This window comes from Drosophila gunungcola (genome assembly GCF_025200985.1).
Source record: "Drosophila gunungcola strain Sukarami chromosome 3L unlocalized genomic scaffold, Dgunungcola_SK_2 000003F, whole genome shotgun sequence".
NCBI lineage: Eukaryota > Metazoa > Arthropoda > Insecta > Diptera > Drosophilidae > Drosophila > Drosophila gunungcola.
Window position 1 is genome coordinate 6186696 of NW_026453179.1, and position 16325 is coordinate 6203020.

At 39.9% G+C, this 16325-nt stretch overlaps 1 protein-coding gene across 1 annotated transcript in view; it reads left to right on the forward strand.

The window, feature by feature from the left end:
- LOC128258850 (uncharacterized) overlaps positions 1-16325 on the forward strand; it is a 55796-nt gene that overhangs the window by 33206 nt on the left and 6265 nt on the right. Inside the window, 3 exon segments of the mRNA XM_052990801.1 lie at positions 5218-5548; positions 6366-6491; positions 6493-6987. Coding sequence (XP_052846761.1) covers positions 5218-5548; positions 6366-6491; positions 6493-6987 — 952 coding nt within the window.

The window sequence follows — 16325 nt, forward strand, 5'->3', positions numbered from 1 at the left end:
CAGTTTTCATTTGTAGAAAACTGTTTAAGGAATTTAATGAGTTGAGAAAATCATATAACAGTAATGTTTCATGATATAAAATATTTGTAGTTTAGCATAAAAGTCTTTTCCAATCATGTAGGCAAATAAAAGATCAACATTAAAGTTACCATATCAATTTATGCGAGTTGTAAATAAGCGAGGAAATTAAAATTCAAATTATTTTTTAGAAAATGTAATTAATGACAGTATTTAGTAGCATATCTGCATAACTTCTCTTGCTGTTACTTATTTCATTTCAAGAGATTTGAAATAATAAATTTACTTTTACATACAAAATATTAATGAATTTCCTACAAAATCTGTGATACCAAGAGAATTTGTTGGAAATGTTTGAACAAAGATAATTTATACATATTATTATTATTATTTCCAAGTCTTTGGATGTTTGGACCAATATTTATTACCTAAAACCATAAATATAGAATATTACTTACAAGAGTTTTTTGTTATAAAAGTTGTTAAAGCGTTACCAACAACTTTTAAGCATTTTTTCGTATCTTAGAGCTTTTTCCCCGTGTGCATATCTCAATTTCCATATCTGAATCAGAATTAGAATCAGCCTCATCGGTTTAGTGTCAAAGTAACGCATGGGAATGGGCTCAACGAGCAGCTGTGGGCAATCGCAGAACCAGAACCAGTACGAGTTCGAGTACTAGAACCCCCAATCCCCACGCGACCCCCCTTAAAAGTCAGCATCTGCATCCGAATCAGGCATTTCAATTTGTCTGGCAATAAGTTCATAGACTCGCGGACCCGGGACCCGTCGGCCCATCCATATTTACGAGCCGATATGCAAATGCGCCAGCCAGTCAGCCAAATGGCGCTGGGAACGAAGCGGAGCTGCATTTAAGCCTTTAAGACGGGCTTCCCGATCCCACACTCTTCCGAGAGTTTCGTTTCGTTTCGTTTTGGCCCGAATGCATGTCAGTCAATTTGCCACTTTGGCTAAAAGGAAACATGCAGCAGCAACATCGAACAGCACTTGCATTGTGAGCCCAGAACTTTGCCTCAGAAAATAGAACAAAAGTCTGGGCTAAAAGTCGATAAACACTGTCCAGCAGGGTTGGCTATCTGCCCCAGATCTTCAAGTGAATGGGGGTTTTATAAACTTATATAGTGCTCGCAAAACAGGGACAAGTGCAAATGGGTTTAAAACCAATATTAAATAAGATTTTAAGGTCAATATATAATGATGATTTATTGATTCAGTGAATTAAAAACTGTGTAAGTTTGGTAATACAATGACTTTGCTTGTTACTATTTAAAAAACTTAAAACATTTTAACTATTTTAAAAGGTTATAGTTTGGCATAACTTTTAATCATAATAATTTTGTCAGCAAAAAAAACAATTGATATATTGCGGAACGAAAAATCTAAAAATAAATTCAAGCCACACTGTGCGTTAAAAGTGTCTTAACGAGCTTCCATTTACGGGTCCATCCCAAAGGTCATGGGAAAAGGTCTTGAAAATCCCAACAAACTGTGCAGACCGAAGTTTTGCCCCTGCTGTTTAGTGTAAATTAGAATTCCACTCAGGCTGGCTGCCAATGTTTGTGGGGCTGGTTTTTGCGGGCACGTCTTTCGAGGGACTGTGTGCGGCTTCCCTTTGAGGAGCGAGTGAGAGGGATAGAGAAGAGTGAGAAAGAGAGAGCGATAACTGCAGGCATATGAATGATTTTTTTCCCGACAGACTCGTGACACTTTAAAATTTATGATGTGAACTTTTATTTTTCCACAACGGTTGGTTGCTGCTCTCGCAAAAGGTTCCAACTGCCACACGATTCCTGGAAATATCAAAAATATCAGAAATATCAGAAATCTGTGAAATCTAAATCGACAGAGGAGAAGAGAACACTCGTATCTGGCGGCCACTTTGGCAGTTGGCATCGCAAGCCGCGATTCCCGTTCCAGTTTTCAGCCAGAGAATCAGCCAAAGAATCAGCTCGAAATCCAGCTGCAAGCTGATGTTAATTGCTTCAATGCCAATTGGCAAAACGCGGCCAAGTCGTGTAGAAAACTCTTTGACAAACATTGGCAGTGGCAGCAGTTGCGCTGAAAAGTGGCACATCTGCTGTAGCCGCCTCATCATCATCATCAGCATCAGCATCAGCATCTCGACTCATCCCATTCCACCCCATTCCATTCTATCCCATCCCATACCATCCAGTCCAGTCTTCATCGACCTGACTCATGACGAGTTGGATGTGCCAGACCATTGACATTATTTGCGTTTGTTTGCCGACATGTGTAAGGTATTCATTAGCTGCCTGTCCAATTCCGAATGTCAGCCAGATGGACGGGGCAAATATTAGATGCTGGCTGTTCTGCGTTCAGTTTTCACCACTGCGTCAGTGTCAACATGGCCACTTGGCTTATCCGTAGCTTACATCATTTGTCTGGGCCAGAGGTCTGACCTCGACTCCGAATCCCTGACTCCCTGACTGCCTGACTCCCCAAAACCCCAGCTCAAACTCCGACTCCGACTCCAACTCCATCTACGATGCCAATCCACAACTCCCTCCATCGTGTGTGTGACAGCTTGCAATTAAATTTGTTTTTATGGACACAGTTTGGCGGGCTGCACTTCTCGGAATCTTCGGCTGCGAAAGGTACGAAGACTCTCCGTGTATAAATATGCATGCCCGCGCATAATACGGATATAAAAGAAAAGCTCGGGTTACACACGCTCGACCTGGCCTAGGATTGTGCTCATATTTTAATGCGTCTTGCCCTACAAAATCAACAAAATCGACGGTGAGAGCATGCGCGGCTGTTCCCAAACCCGAAATGCATTGCAATCAGCCAAGGTTTCGAATTATAATTACCCATGGCAGAGGTTGATACGTGTCAAAGCTTTTTGGCTGAACTACAAAATGGGTTCGCGGAAGATGTTTCAACGCAAAGGTTGTACTGCTGAGTAGTTTAGGGTATTTTTCCCAAGTATTTTCAATAACATTTAAAAACCTTAAATGAACCTTTAGTTAGCTTATTTATGGTAAAGGTGAAATATGATTTTTAATTTTTTTTATAAAAATGTTTAAAATATATTCAATATTTTAAACACTTTTAAAAATGTATAGACATTTTAAAATTTGTTTGAATAAAATTTGTTTAAAAAACATGTTAAACATTGTTAATTGCAAGAGCCTTTGCAGAAAATTATAAATATGCTTTAAAAGAAAGAATTTGTTTTTACACATAGGAAATTGAATCTTATTTAACTTAGATCCACTATGAATAAAATATGAAAACTTTAATTACGAATTTGAATAAAGTTATCACGAAATTAATGTTCAACCGCATTTTGACTTCAAAATGATCTCTGCAGAATATACCCAAGATATGATTTTCGCACAATATGTGTATTATGCTACATGATATCATTTTTCTTATATCAAGACTTTAGCCCTGAATCTACTCTATTTATCTAATTCAGTTAGTAAGAGTATCTCGGTTGTCGACCTGGCCGAATTACGGAATAGCTTTGCTCGGCTGGCTCATTTTAGCGTGTATATAGGCTGCTTTGGAAATGAAATGCCAGGCGGTCTTTATAGCCGCACTGTGCGGCATCATTAAGCCGCGTTCTTAGACCCGAAGACTCCGCAGAAACACGCCACATCATCTTGGATCTTAGCCTCGTGAGCATTGCGTGCAATTTGCAACTGCAGCTCTAAGAGCAACTGCATCAGCAACAACCTGGGGGTGGAAACTGTGGCTCTGACTGCCAATTGCCATGTGAGAATGGAGAGCCAAGAACCCAGAACCAAGAACCAAGAACCTGGCCTGGCATGCGTTTACAGTTAAACAACTTGGCCGCTAAAGAATTTCCAAGCCGCTAAACAAACTTTGGCCAAAGTGTTAGGACACACGGCTCTTGGCTTCTGTTAATGCCCACCAACACCACCACCACCACCAGCAGCAGCTGCCATTAGCAGCAATTTTCAATTTTTATTTACGCTGATTAAAAGTGGCTACCAACTTGTCATAGTTACGTGATTTCTCCCCGCTGAGTTACTGAAAGGTAAAGCCAAGTAAAGTGCTTCATCTGGCCGAGAGTCCAAGTGCAGAGGCCGCTTATTGCCAATTAAAGTGAACTTGTTTTGGGCGTTGCCAAGTCGGTGTGTTCTGCTACCCAAACGGACACCACCACCCAATCCGCCCAAGCATTATGCGCTTTTATTTCTTGGATCTGGGCGGCAACCCACATGCGAACCAGTTCACATGGAAGCCTGGGAATCAGCGAGAAGAGAACAATTAACTTTCAGGGAGATTCAGGCGGAAAATGCTCCTCAAGATTAATATAATTTATTGAAAAATTATAGCCTAAAGCCACATTAAACTTAACAAGTCTAAGTAGTATGTTGCATTTAAAATGTTTAGTGAGCCCGTTATGGGGGAACCAATAAATGAAGACATCCTGAAAACTATTTAAAAAAACCGCTTTCTATTCAAAGATATTTTTTTTATTGTAGCTAGTAAAAAATAGTATTTTGACTTTGTACAAACAAGAAGTAATGTGCTTAATGGGTTTTAAAAAAACAAAAAGTAATGTGTTTAATAGGTTTTAAAAAAATGTATAGAAAATTTCCCTAGGAAGCCTGCAAAAAATTTAAGAGTTGAGAAAATAATACTTTTATTATAACTTGTAGTATTCAAAAGAACATTTTATAAACAAGGCTTTCATTTTATTAAAAAATGACGTACAATCTTTATGGAGTAAAATTATTTTGGCGTACCTTCAAAACTTTAAGTTATGATAATAATAACTTAATTGAAAATGTTAAGCTAAAAATGTGTTTTTTGAGTAGGAAACTTTAAAATGTTTACTTTTCATAACATAATTTGGAACTAGTTCCCCGATCGCTAATACTTGTCCACCTCTTATCGACTGCTGGCAAACACTTTTGATATTTATAATACTTTTCTTTAGTTAACCAATGATGTACAATAATTTTGTACAATAAAAAATTTTTTCCGTCCCTTCAAAAGTTTAATTGTTGATAATAATAACTAAAATGAGTTTTCTGAGTAAGAAATATTTGAAACTAGTTCAAAGTGTTCACCTCTGATCGACAGTAGGCAAACAATTTTGATCTTATTTATGCGACTTGGCCGTGCACCTTCTCGGACACTTTGGACCACAACTCACGGCTCGTTTTCCATTGCTCTTGCAGCTCCTGCTCCCTCTACACCCCGACAACACCCGGAACGACAGCAACAATCAATGGCCATAAAAGCGCTGAGCAACTGCAGCAGCAACAACAGCAACAACAGCAACAGCTGAAACAACAACCCGCCCAACAGACATTTACCATTTTAATTGCCATCGAGAAGTCTCAACATTTATGCGTAATCGACTTAATTTGCCAAAGTCTTAGACTCTTAGCCAAGCAAATTGGCAATTGTGAAATTTTGGCCGTTTGTCCCGATTCGAGTCTGCTGCAATTGTGCAACGAGCAGCAGCAACAGAAGCAGCAGCAGCAGAACAATAACAGTGATCACCCGGTAAGTTTAGAGTTTATTCAGCCTGACCTTTCAGATTGCACAAAGAAGCACAGAGAAAAATATTTGAATTTTTACAATAAGGACTTCTACAATAGGAATTTATTTGTCTTGTATTTCGTACTCATATTGTCAATTCATCTAAAGGTTTTGCAATGTAAAAATATATTTTTTTGATATACTTATATTTCTGGAGCAGTGTTCCGGAAATCTCGTACATTTTAAAAAAGTTTTGTCATGGAAATTCAAAATACTTATGGAACTATTTAGATCTGACAAGGTTATATATTAATTAATAATAATATTAATTTTTAAATGTATCTTAAAATAGTAAAACTTAATTTTTAAAATTGTTTTTTTAACTTTAAATAAATATAATTGATCATTACAACCATATTACAAGTAGATAACTTATCACTTTGATACAGCCATATTGTTTTTATAAACTTTATTATGAGTCTTATTATTCTAATTTTATTTGAACTAAATAATAAATCTCATAGATTTCTGATTTAATCTCCAAATTAATTCCTTAAAATTAAATAAAATAAACAGAAATTTCCTTTTTTTTAATTTAAATTCCTTGTAAATGTGGCAAATATTTTCTCTGTGTGTGCTCATCAGAGGGCGGGATCGAAAGGCCAGGCAACGGGCTAACGCCCCAGCCCCCAGCTCTCGAGAGTCTGATCCGCAGCCAATTAACCCGCCCCATGACATGACCGGCTGGCTGGCCAAACAGAACTTGTCCACTAATGACAACGAATCCGCTGTTTTCCTCTGCTCTGACTCTGACCCCAAAACAAACAAACAAAAAAAACAGAAGCCCTCGTCGCAGTTGCCAGCGGATTTGGTTAAATTCATTAGCGTGGACCAAGTCACGACAAGTGTTGCGCCATCGCAGCTGCCCGCTGGATTGCTGCCCTCCGTGCCCGCCCTGTCCACGCTGGCCGGGATTAAGCCAGCGGCATCACGATGCGGCCAAGTGGCGGGAGTTTTTCGCCCAACTGGAGGCCTTCCAGCGCCAGTGTTCGACGGCCGGCGGTCGTCTGGTGAGTGCCCTCAGCGAAATACGCGCCGCCGATCTTCAGGGATTGCCCACGCGCCGCCAACTTTATGGCCAGCATCGCGCCCTCAGTCGTGCGCTGATGGACTCGCAGCTCCACAGTCTGCGCAAGATGGGAGCTGGCCAATTGGCCCGGCTTCAGGATTTGGCTAGGGCCATCACCTCTGCCCCCGTCTCCCCGCGGATGACGTCACAGCCCCAATCGCCATCTTCGGGGGCATTCCTCAACGTGGATGCCGCCTGCAAGCTGCGCAAGGTAACGCTCCTCTTCAACGAAGTCGATCGAGCCGCCCAGCGATTGGAACAGCTGACGGAGCAGCGCAGGGAGCGGCTCCGGCAACTCACAAGGCAACGGGCGCTCGAGGATGAAATCAGTGAGGTGAGTACCTGGGGACTCCCAGCATTAAATATAGATACAGTTGGGTACATATAGTGGTCTAGTTCTTAAAATATGACAATTAAACCATTTAAATTTATTTAATCATGAAACAATTCCTATAAACATTTTCTATACATCGAACTAAATACGTGCTAAACTAAAATTTTGAATAAAAAAAAATTCTTAAAATAATTTGGTTAACTATTACGAATTTTCTTTAATAGTATTTTAGATATTTTCTCACAATAGTTTATTATTAAAAAGTTTTACATACCAAATTCACAATATTTACTTGGAAAAGTTTCTTTTTTAATTTAAGTCAGAATTTATGAAAATTTATGTTTTTAAAATCAATTTTATAAGTGTCCGTAAAATATTTAATTATTTCATTCTTGAACACCTGTGTTCCTTAAAACTAAAATTTGCCAACCGTCTTAACTCACTTTTTAAAGTTCTCGAAAGCGGTTTTTTATCTTTTAGGTAAAGCTATGGGAACAGCTTGCCTAGCGAAAGTATCTTTAGATGGCACTTTGCCTTAGGTTCGCCGAACGATTTACAATACCCATAAAATTGGTTTCTCCCGCCAACTTTGTGACTCGAATCTTTAGTGAGCTGGGGGACTTGGATTTCATTTTTGCTGACAGGAAATGCGGCAAGCGCAGCGAATTGCGAATGTGACTGCGAATGCCGAATGCCGAATGTATCTCGTAGATACGCTGCGGTGCACTGACATTGTTAATTGAATATGCATTGCGTTTAATGCGGGCTTTATTAATTTATTACGCGCATCCGCTTAGTGTCCGCTCCTCGGGCTGCTGGCGCATTAGTTTCAGGATCGGTCCCCAGATTGGGATTGAGAGATGATGCTGCCAGTCAGCGGCCAAATGGAGTCGTTAGATAAGCGAGCCATCCAGCTGGTTGGCAGTCAAGAGATGCCGATGCTGATGCCTATGCCGCTGCCGATGACGATGTCGATGACGATGACGATGCCACAAGGAGCATCTGCCGCTTCCTGGCCTTTTAATTGACTTGTTAATGAGTTTTTGGCCGCCGGGGAAAGGGATGCCCCATGCGATGCATGTGGCGCATTGCATATGGCATGCCCTGCGCTACCGTGCGCGCCATGCGCATAATTGCAGGCGCACGCACCCACAACTCGTACTCGCGTTTGTATCTTCCACCGGGAATCTCGCTTAATCAGCGGCAGTGACAGTCGGAGTTACGCCCAGTTGGGCGACTCCTTTTGGCCCGGCTAATGCAATTCCACTGATTAATCGCAATCATTTGTTGCGGGATTAGCTGCAGTTTACATATTCGTCATACTTTCGCGCCACTATTAAGTTTTGCCATTATTATTATGATTGTTGATGCTGCCGCAAGATGTTGCTGCTACTGCTGATGCAGTTGCAGTTGCTGGTTAACAAAAGTATGTCAAATTGCAACTACACGACACGCAGCAAGTACACACAAAAAAAATATGTAACTAAATTTTATCTCAAATATCTTTTAAATATTTTAATATTTTTTTGATATTTTTTTTGATAAAAAAAAAACATAAGATCTCGATCGGAGAAGTTTCAATTCAAATGTTTTGGCATATACTCATAATTAGTTTGTGGTTACAGGTTCAAAGAAGAACTTAAAGTCATGTTCTGTTTGGGTAAAAGAAAGTAATGTATACAAGTTCAAATGTAAAAGTTTAAGTTTCGAAAGATCAGCATTTAAGTACTATTTTAAAAAGTTCCTTACAAATGCATATTCATTGCGACAACGAATTGAGGAACTAAAGCCATTTAATTTTTTTCTCTGCACCACACACCATATAAGGCTCAAGAGCCGATTGAATTCCCCTAACCAGAGATGAATAGATAGCTGTGCGGAATCCTCAATTTCATTTAATAATTTGCGGAAATTGGCATTTAAAAATTTGCCGAGCCTTGTTAACGTTTCGTATGTGGCGTCTTGGCCTTTTTCACACGCTCCCGCGCACTCCGCTCCGTTTGAGAAATGTGCGGCCATTTATCTGCCTTGATTTTTGAGCAAAAATTGAATTTTAATTGCCAACGAAAAGTTAATGAGAAAAGTGAAAGCAAGGTTAAAGAAATTAAATGCAATCTTTATTTTTCCCTCCTTGTCTCTGGCTGCTGTTTGTTTTTGCGTTGTGTGATTTTCAATCGATTTGTCGGCGGTTTGGGGCGCCCATTGATTCGCACTCGCATTCGATTCGATTCGTTGACTCTGCTCATTTCATTTGGTTTCATTCATTTCCATTCGAAAAGTAGTTCACTGATAAGCCGCAGCCGTCCATTCAGCAGTCTCTATGTCCCGCTTGTCATATCGGCGATCGGCGCAAAAATCATACTAAGAGATACTTACGAGTGTTTAACACCAACACGCTTTCAATTATAAAGGCGTTGACAGCTACCAATTTTGTGCAGATCGTTGTTGGTTTTTGTCTTTCCACCTCTTGTAGTTTTCAAATACTCTTACAAAAAAATTATTGAATTCTATTAGATTTTAGTATTAACAATTTTCAAATTGGCTTGATTAGAAGGAAATTAATATTAATTTTAATTAATAAATATATCAATTAATATTATTTATAGGGACATGAGTATAAATCATTTGACCAGTGCTTTAATAGCTGGTTTAAATAGTAAAATGTTTTTGGAATTATTTACTTTACTTTTTCTTCGCTTTAAGGAATAGTTTGGAATTTAATAAAGTTTTTATGACTTCACTGTTTAATGAAAACTATTTTCTGGTTCACTTTAAGTTAAAGAAGATCAACTTTATATATTGACATTTAATATTTAAGACGTGATATTAAACACGATGCTTTTTAAATGAAACACAGTACAAAAAAATATTATCCTTACATTTCTAATTAAGTTTAGAAAAGTTTTGTTTAAAGAAGAGTAAAGTCTTGTTTGTTTTTAAATGTGACTATAAGTCTCCATGCCATGGTCATAAAAATCGATCAAATTGGCCAGTAATAGAAAATAGCAGAAAGGTTCGAAAAGAAATTGTATGCGTGGGAAAGACATCTGAGATATTTGCGATTCCCAACCCTTTGCAAGAATTTGCATTCTTCTTAGTGATTTTTCTCTATCAGCACAAAATATCTGGACGATCTATGGATAGTGTATCCACTGCTGGCCGTGTCAATTGATCTCACATTCATCTTGTTTCTTTTTAATTAAATATATTTAATCTGCGATGCCAAAACAAGGCGAACACGCGAAACTGGACCACAAAAAGCGTCCCCAGCCGGCCGGCAAACTAATGTTGCTGTCGTCCATTAGGCGCGAGCATTCAAACAAGGTGCGAAAAAAGATGCCGCCGTGCTTGATGTTGCTGCTGTACCTGCAACTGTTGCTGCTGCAGTTGCAACTGTTGCTGCTGCTGTGGTGTCGCCATATTGCTGGCCAAGAGGATGACGACGACGACATTATGATGCGATATGCGATATTGTATCTAAATTGTTGATCGGCTGCATTAGCTGGGAGCTGAGAGCTGGGAGCTGGTCACTCGGATGTCCCGAGATGAAGGTGGATTGCTCCACAAATATGGCCATGATGGGTGTTTGCCGAGCTGGCCGGAGAAAGAGGTAAACGCAGCTGCGGCGACAGATAAATAAACATTGCTGACGGTGAAATTGGATTTGCTTAGCGCGCTTTCTTTGAGACGATTGCTCTTTTTCTGTTTTTCCTTTTTTTTTTGGTTTTTTTATTTTGCTGCACAAATTAATTTGCGCAATGTCGGCGGCTTTGTGCAATGAAAACTATGTTTAATTGTTTCGCGCCTTGAATTGCAATCGCCATAAGGAGCACTTTGGAATCGGCTTCTGCGGCGGCACAGAGGAGCATTTGTGTCGCGGAAGCCTGGCCGCCAGTTTGGGCCAGCTTATTTATGGCCCCTGACATTTGACCGGCTGTCTTTGGGCCAGGAATGCGGTGGCCAAATGTCCCCCAGCTCCTTTCTCCGGCTTCTTTTTTGGCATTTTTTGTTGGCTTGCATAACCGCACTGCCAGTGGCAAATGCAGTTGCTTTTGGCCAAGAACTGGCTGCATAGAATTCGGTCAGGCGAGAGCCATGAAAAATGAAGGCTTATTCACTGTCGACATGCCGAGGCAGAAGCCCCCGTCGAAGCGGCAACCTCGAACCCCGGGACCCCATCCACAGGGGCATTAATAATAACCGCATGTATTAACCCTCGCGGGCATTATCCGCCCAATAGAGATGGACTACAGTTTATTTCGTAATTAACTTAAGTTATTCAGAATTTCTCCCAATTTCCACCTGTGATGCTTGTTGGCTTTAAGACCCCATTACATAAAAGTATCATTAATTTCCCCCATCGCCTAACGGTCGGGGCTCCGCTAAAACTAGTTGAAATACAGGAAAATAAGATTACCCTTAATTGCAATTAGTCGGCGGAAAATTAGTTTCTGATTTCGGGTTTTATTCGTTTTCCACTCGACATATTTATCTGTCTTTCAATTGCTTAGCCAACTGTCGATTAGCCGTTGACATTCGGATAAATGCTGACCAGAAACCACAAGCCGAGAATCGAAAATAAGCTTGGAGGCACTTTGCCAGTTTGACAAATCTTGAGTGGACCATTAAAAATAAAAACTTGACTAACAAGAAGCTCAATAGGCTTAAAAGGATTTGAAGCTGAGATCAATCAGTTATTAAAATTTAGGCCTTCTTTGACAACTTTGTATATGCGATTTACATTAAACTCAGATTGTATTAAGAAATTAAATAAAAGCATATTTTACTAATCAATTTTTCAAATTAAGCCTTGAAAAACTGTGCTAAAATTAACTCTGAAAACAATTAAATTACTAGGCTTTTTAGAGAGTTTGGAATCAACTAATAATATGATTAACATATTCATAAGTAACAAGGCGGACTTTCTAAAAATATATTTTGGGATTGCAAGACGATGATTTCTCAATTTTCAAATTTAATCATTTCTTAAGTCATACTATAGAAATCAATCACATTAAAAGGTCGAAATGTAAAATTAAATCTTTTTTGACCATTTTAAGGCTTAAGCTGCCAAAAGCATAGCCTCGTCGTGCGTGATGAGATATAGCACCCGTGTCCGCTGTCATCTCTGCCAAGCGAGCTACCAAGATACGAGTGCTCCAACGAAATAAACACATGCTTGCCGCAAGTGCCGCCGATCCCAACCGGTTGAGATTGTTGCATGCAAATGTACCACGCAAACAAACAATGCAGATGTAGCTGGTGCTCCTCCTGCTCCTCCTGCTCCTCCTGTTCCTGCATGCAGTCATACTGCTACATAGTACCTCGTCCATGGTTTCAGGCTTCCATGTTGGCTGTGTCATCAAAACGGACGTTAATCATACGCTTAGCAAGCCAGCCATCGCCGATGGCCATCGTGGCTTCGGTCAGAATGTCCAGGTTATTGAATTAACACGGGCTTGGGGTCCTGCTCTTGGACTCTTGTTGGCCTGGTCTTGAAAACCTGCAGACAAAGTGTAATTGTTGTCGCCAGCGCCTTTGGCCTGTCATGTCAAAACGTAACGTAACGCAACGCAACTGTCACATTGGGTTTGACATGTTTTTTAACACTAATTTTACACGCATTTTTAGAAATCGTCAACTTCATCAACAGCTGTCATCATTTTTTGAGCGTCGTCACGTCCGCTCCCCAATGCAGTTGCAATGGAGTTGAAGTTGGACAGTGTCGCCCGATCGCCGATAAGCGCCACGCCCCTGGCCTCAGTCCCCAGTCCCGCCCCCCTTTTCTCCAAGACACATGTACGCTGTACGCCTGTACGATGCACTTGCTGTGCCAAAGCAGGCGGTAAAGCTGCTTTTCCAACAGCAACACCAACTAGCAACTCGGTTGCATGCAATATTGTCACCACATTAACGTCTTGGCCTTTTGTGGCCACTATTTATGACTTTGTGCGTGTCGCACAATCTAGAGACCTGGGCCATGGGATTTCGACGCATATTGCCGCCGGTTTGGAAAGTGAAAAATAAGTTAAATCGTAATCGCCTTTTGCCGTAAAATAGTCGAACGAAATTGCTATATTACATTCGGGAATGAAAGCAGCCAAGCGTGCCGGCCGTTTTCCATACATAAACCCCTTAGTGGCCCAGTGGGATATCGAATGCAGGCATGTGGGCCCAAAGGGATTACAGACGCGGTTAGCTCGGCAATAATATTTCAAATAAATCACATTTATCGGTTGGAAAGAGCTGCACAGAAAAAAATTCAATACCCAGTTTATCATAACTTCGAATAAGTATAAACTGGCTTTTGTTTATCAGCAATTTTTATTTATTTCCCATATAAGAAACATTTTTAAATAACCATTGTTAATATATGTCTTAAAATTTTGTATGTTTTAATATTTAGCCACAAACTGACTGATTCAGTTTTAAATATTTTCTTAATTCTGTCCCAATAAATGGAAATAATTGTATGAGTAGGTTATTTAAAACCGCTGTCTTTAGGCTTAAAAAAAGAATTTCATGATATAGATAACATGTGATAAAAATATATAACAACATCCGGGTTTCCAATCATACCACCAAAATATCCATATACATTGGAGAAAATGGTTCAGACCTTTTTTTGCTGTGCAGAACTAGGTGCCAAGAAAAATGGAAGTTCCAATTGGTTTTCCCCTCCCATTGATGGTCGGCTTTCATGTTTAATGTCTCACTTGGCGCACTCGCATTCCGATTGCCATTCCTCTGATCTTGGAGCCAGTTATCGCTGCTATAAGTTCTAACATGCTGCCATAAATCCAAATGCAAAACAGCCGGACAAAAGCAGAAATACTTAAAAGCCAGCGATAAGCCGACTGCGATATTCTTGAGAAACCGAGGAGACACATCACCATCAACAACAGCCGAACATAGAGAACAAATTAGCCAACAAGAAATGAGACAGCCAAATGGCAAAAGCATATCATTTAAGAGGTACTTCAAATAAATTACCCAATACCAGAAATAGAAGCAGAATCCACAGAGTCCCAGTCGAAAAGCCCCAAGAAGCGGTGGAAATGAAATGTAATTCGAGACAATCCGATTTCCAAATGTTCTCTCTAATGCAATTAAAACCTGATTTTATAAATAAACAAATACTTCATAATCTGGCAGTGATTATAAATATTAATTATTACAATTCCTATTAATCTTTCGACTAAAGTTTTTTTTAAACTACGGAAATGAGATGAGTTTGATGACGAAATGTTTCTGAAATGTGTATGGAAACAATTAAAAACTAAAACCTAAAAGACAACATATGATAAATATTACTATGTAATTATCTACATGGAAACGGAAATTGTGACCAGGAGGAAACCATGAGTTCAAATGATAGTCTTAACTTCGGACTTTAAAATGAATTGTTAGCATATGTTGACCATGATAAAGACTAATGATCCATCGAATGTATATAGATGTCAACTCCAAATCGCCCGAAAAATCGAATTACCCTATTGAAGGGTGAGCCAAATGCCAATAGTTGTTGTTTTCGGTTGTCTATGATAGCTGTGGCAACAACTACAAGAACAACTGCAACATTGGCGACAACTTTGTAAAGTGTCAAAATAAATTCGATATTGTGGCTTAAAAATGTTTATGGCCACGAGATAAATGCGCGACATTTGTGTAAATTACACGACAGCAGCAGGAGTAAGGAGTACGGAGGAAGGAGCAGGGATCATGGATCAGGAGGCCGGCGGAAGGAGGAAGGAGTGGCCACCACTGGAAGCCACGCATGCTCACAACTAGCCGCCGTTGCCGTTGTTGCTGTTGCTATTGCTGTTGTTGTTGTAGGTGTTGCATGTGTTTTATGGCGCATGCGATCAACTTGTTAAACTGTCACGTTAAATTTGCGTTTTATGTCAGGCGGCAGCAGCAACAGCAGCAGCAGCAGAAACAGCTCCTAAGATCATCCCGTCGAGAACAGAGTGCAGTCAACTCAAATGCAGTGGCTTATCAGCGAACGGCTCCACATCCGCCATAGATGGACGCGTTCTTATCGCCGCAGAAGCAACTTCTGCCACCGAAGACGAAGTCGCTGGCGGATGGTTGACATTTGCCTATTTACTTGGAGGCACTCCAAAAAATAACCATTAAGTCACAATCACATCTTGCATTAGTCACAAACATTTCAGATAAACTTTCAAACTTCAAATTTTCCTAATATATTTTTTTTAGTCCACAATTTTATAAACTCATTTGTTGACAGAATAGCACACTGTCTTATTAATATTATCAGCAATAACAAAATTGATCGGAAAGTTTTTTCTAGTTGCTTTGTTCCTTATTTCAATTATTATAAGATCAATCGAATTTAGTTTAATGAATTTTGTTTTTATTTTAAGATGAATAGTTTTGGCAATCGTTAACTGGTTATAAATTAAAATAATGTATAAAGACATGTGCATTACATGTTGTAAACAAAAACAGCTTGATATTCTCTAGAATAGCAAAAATTATCGTTCCTTAAATTCCCTTAAATTTAATGTTTTTCCTATAACAATAAATATTTAAGTTGTCAATTGGGTTCCATTAATATTTTTGGATGTCGTATTTATCATTTAAACCAAAATTTAATTTTTTGAAAAAAATACCTTTATCCGTCATGATAAAACTGATTATTCAATAATGGGTCTAGATCTTCCACATATTCTCTTATCCCAATTCTTTCTGTGTAAGCAAATGCAAGACCAAGACTCCATCCACTCCGCCGAGATTGGCGACATCGTCATCGGTTTGTCGTGGGTGCCGGGGCTCCCTGTCTAACCCATTTTTTGTTCTTCGCCTTTTTGTTTACGTTTGCTAATTGTTTTGATTTTATTGAATTTCATTGAGTGCCGCCTGCCAGCGACGCGGACGGAAAGCCGAAATGAAACTGAAAATGCCTCATTATGTGCCGAGTACTGTGTACATAGGAGATCGTGGGCATGGGTGACGCGGAGCAGCTGCCTCGGCTTTTCCACATCCAGTCGCGATTCTCAGCTGCCAGTGGCATGTTGCAGTGGTTTCTGTCGCGTTTGGCGGACATCGTTACTAACAGTCGCGCCATGATTCCCGGGCCAAAATCGGAAGACCCAAGCGCCGGCCAATTGGCAGCCGAAATGGCAAACTATGTGAGTCAGCGACTTATCGGGCAGTCGGCTGAGTGATACGGCGATCGGGGCTGCCATTAATAGTTCACAGTTCAGTGATCAGCCCACGTCCCTTATCGCCATCGGTTAGCAGTGAAAATCCACTTGGGGCCGAGTTTTACTAAATCAATTAATTAATTTATGGCCAGCCTGTGCAAGGCAATC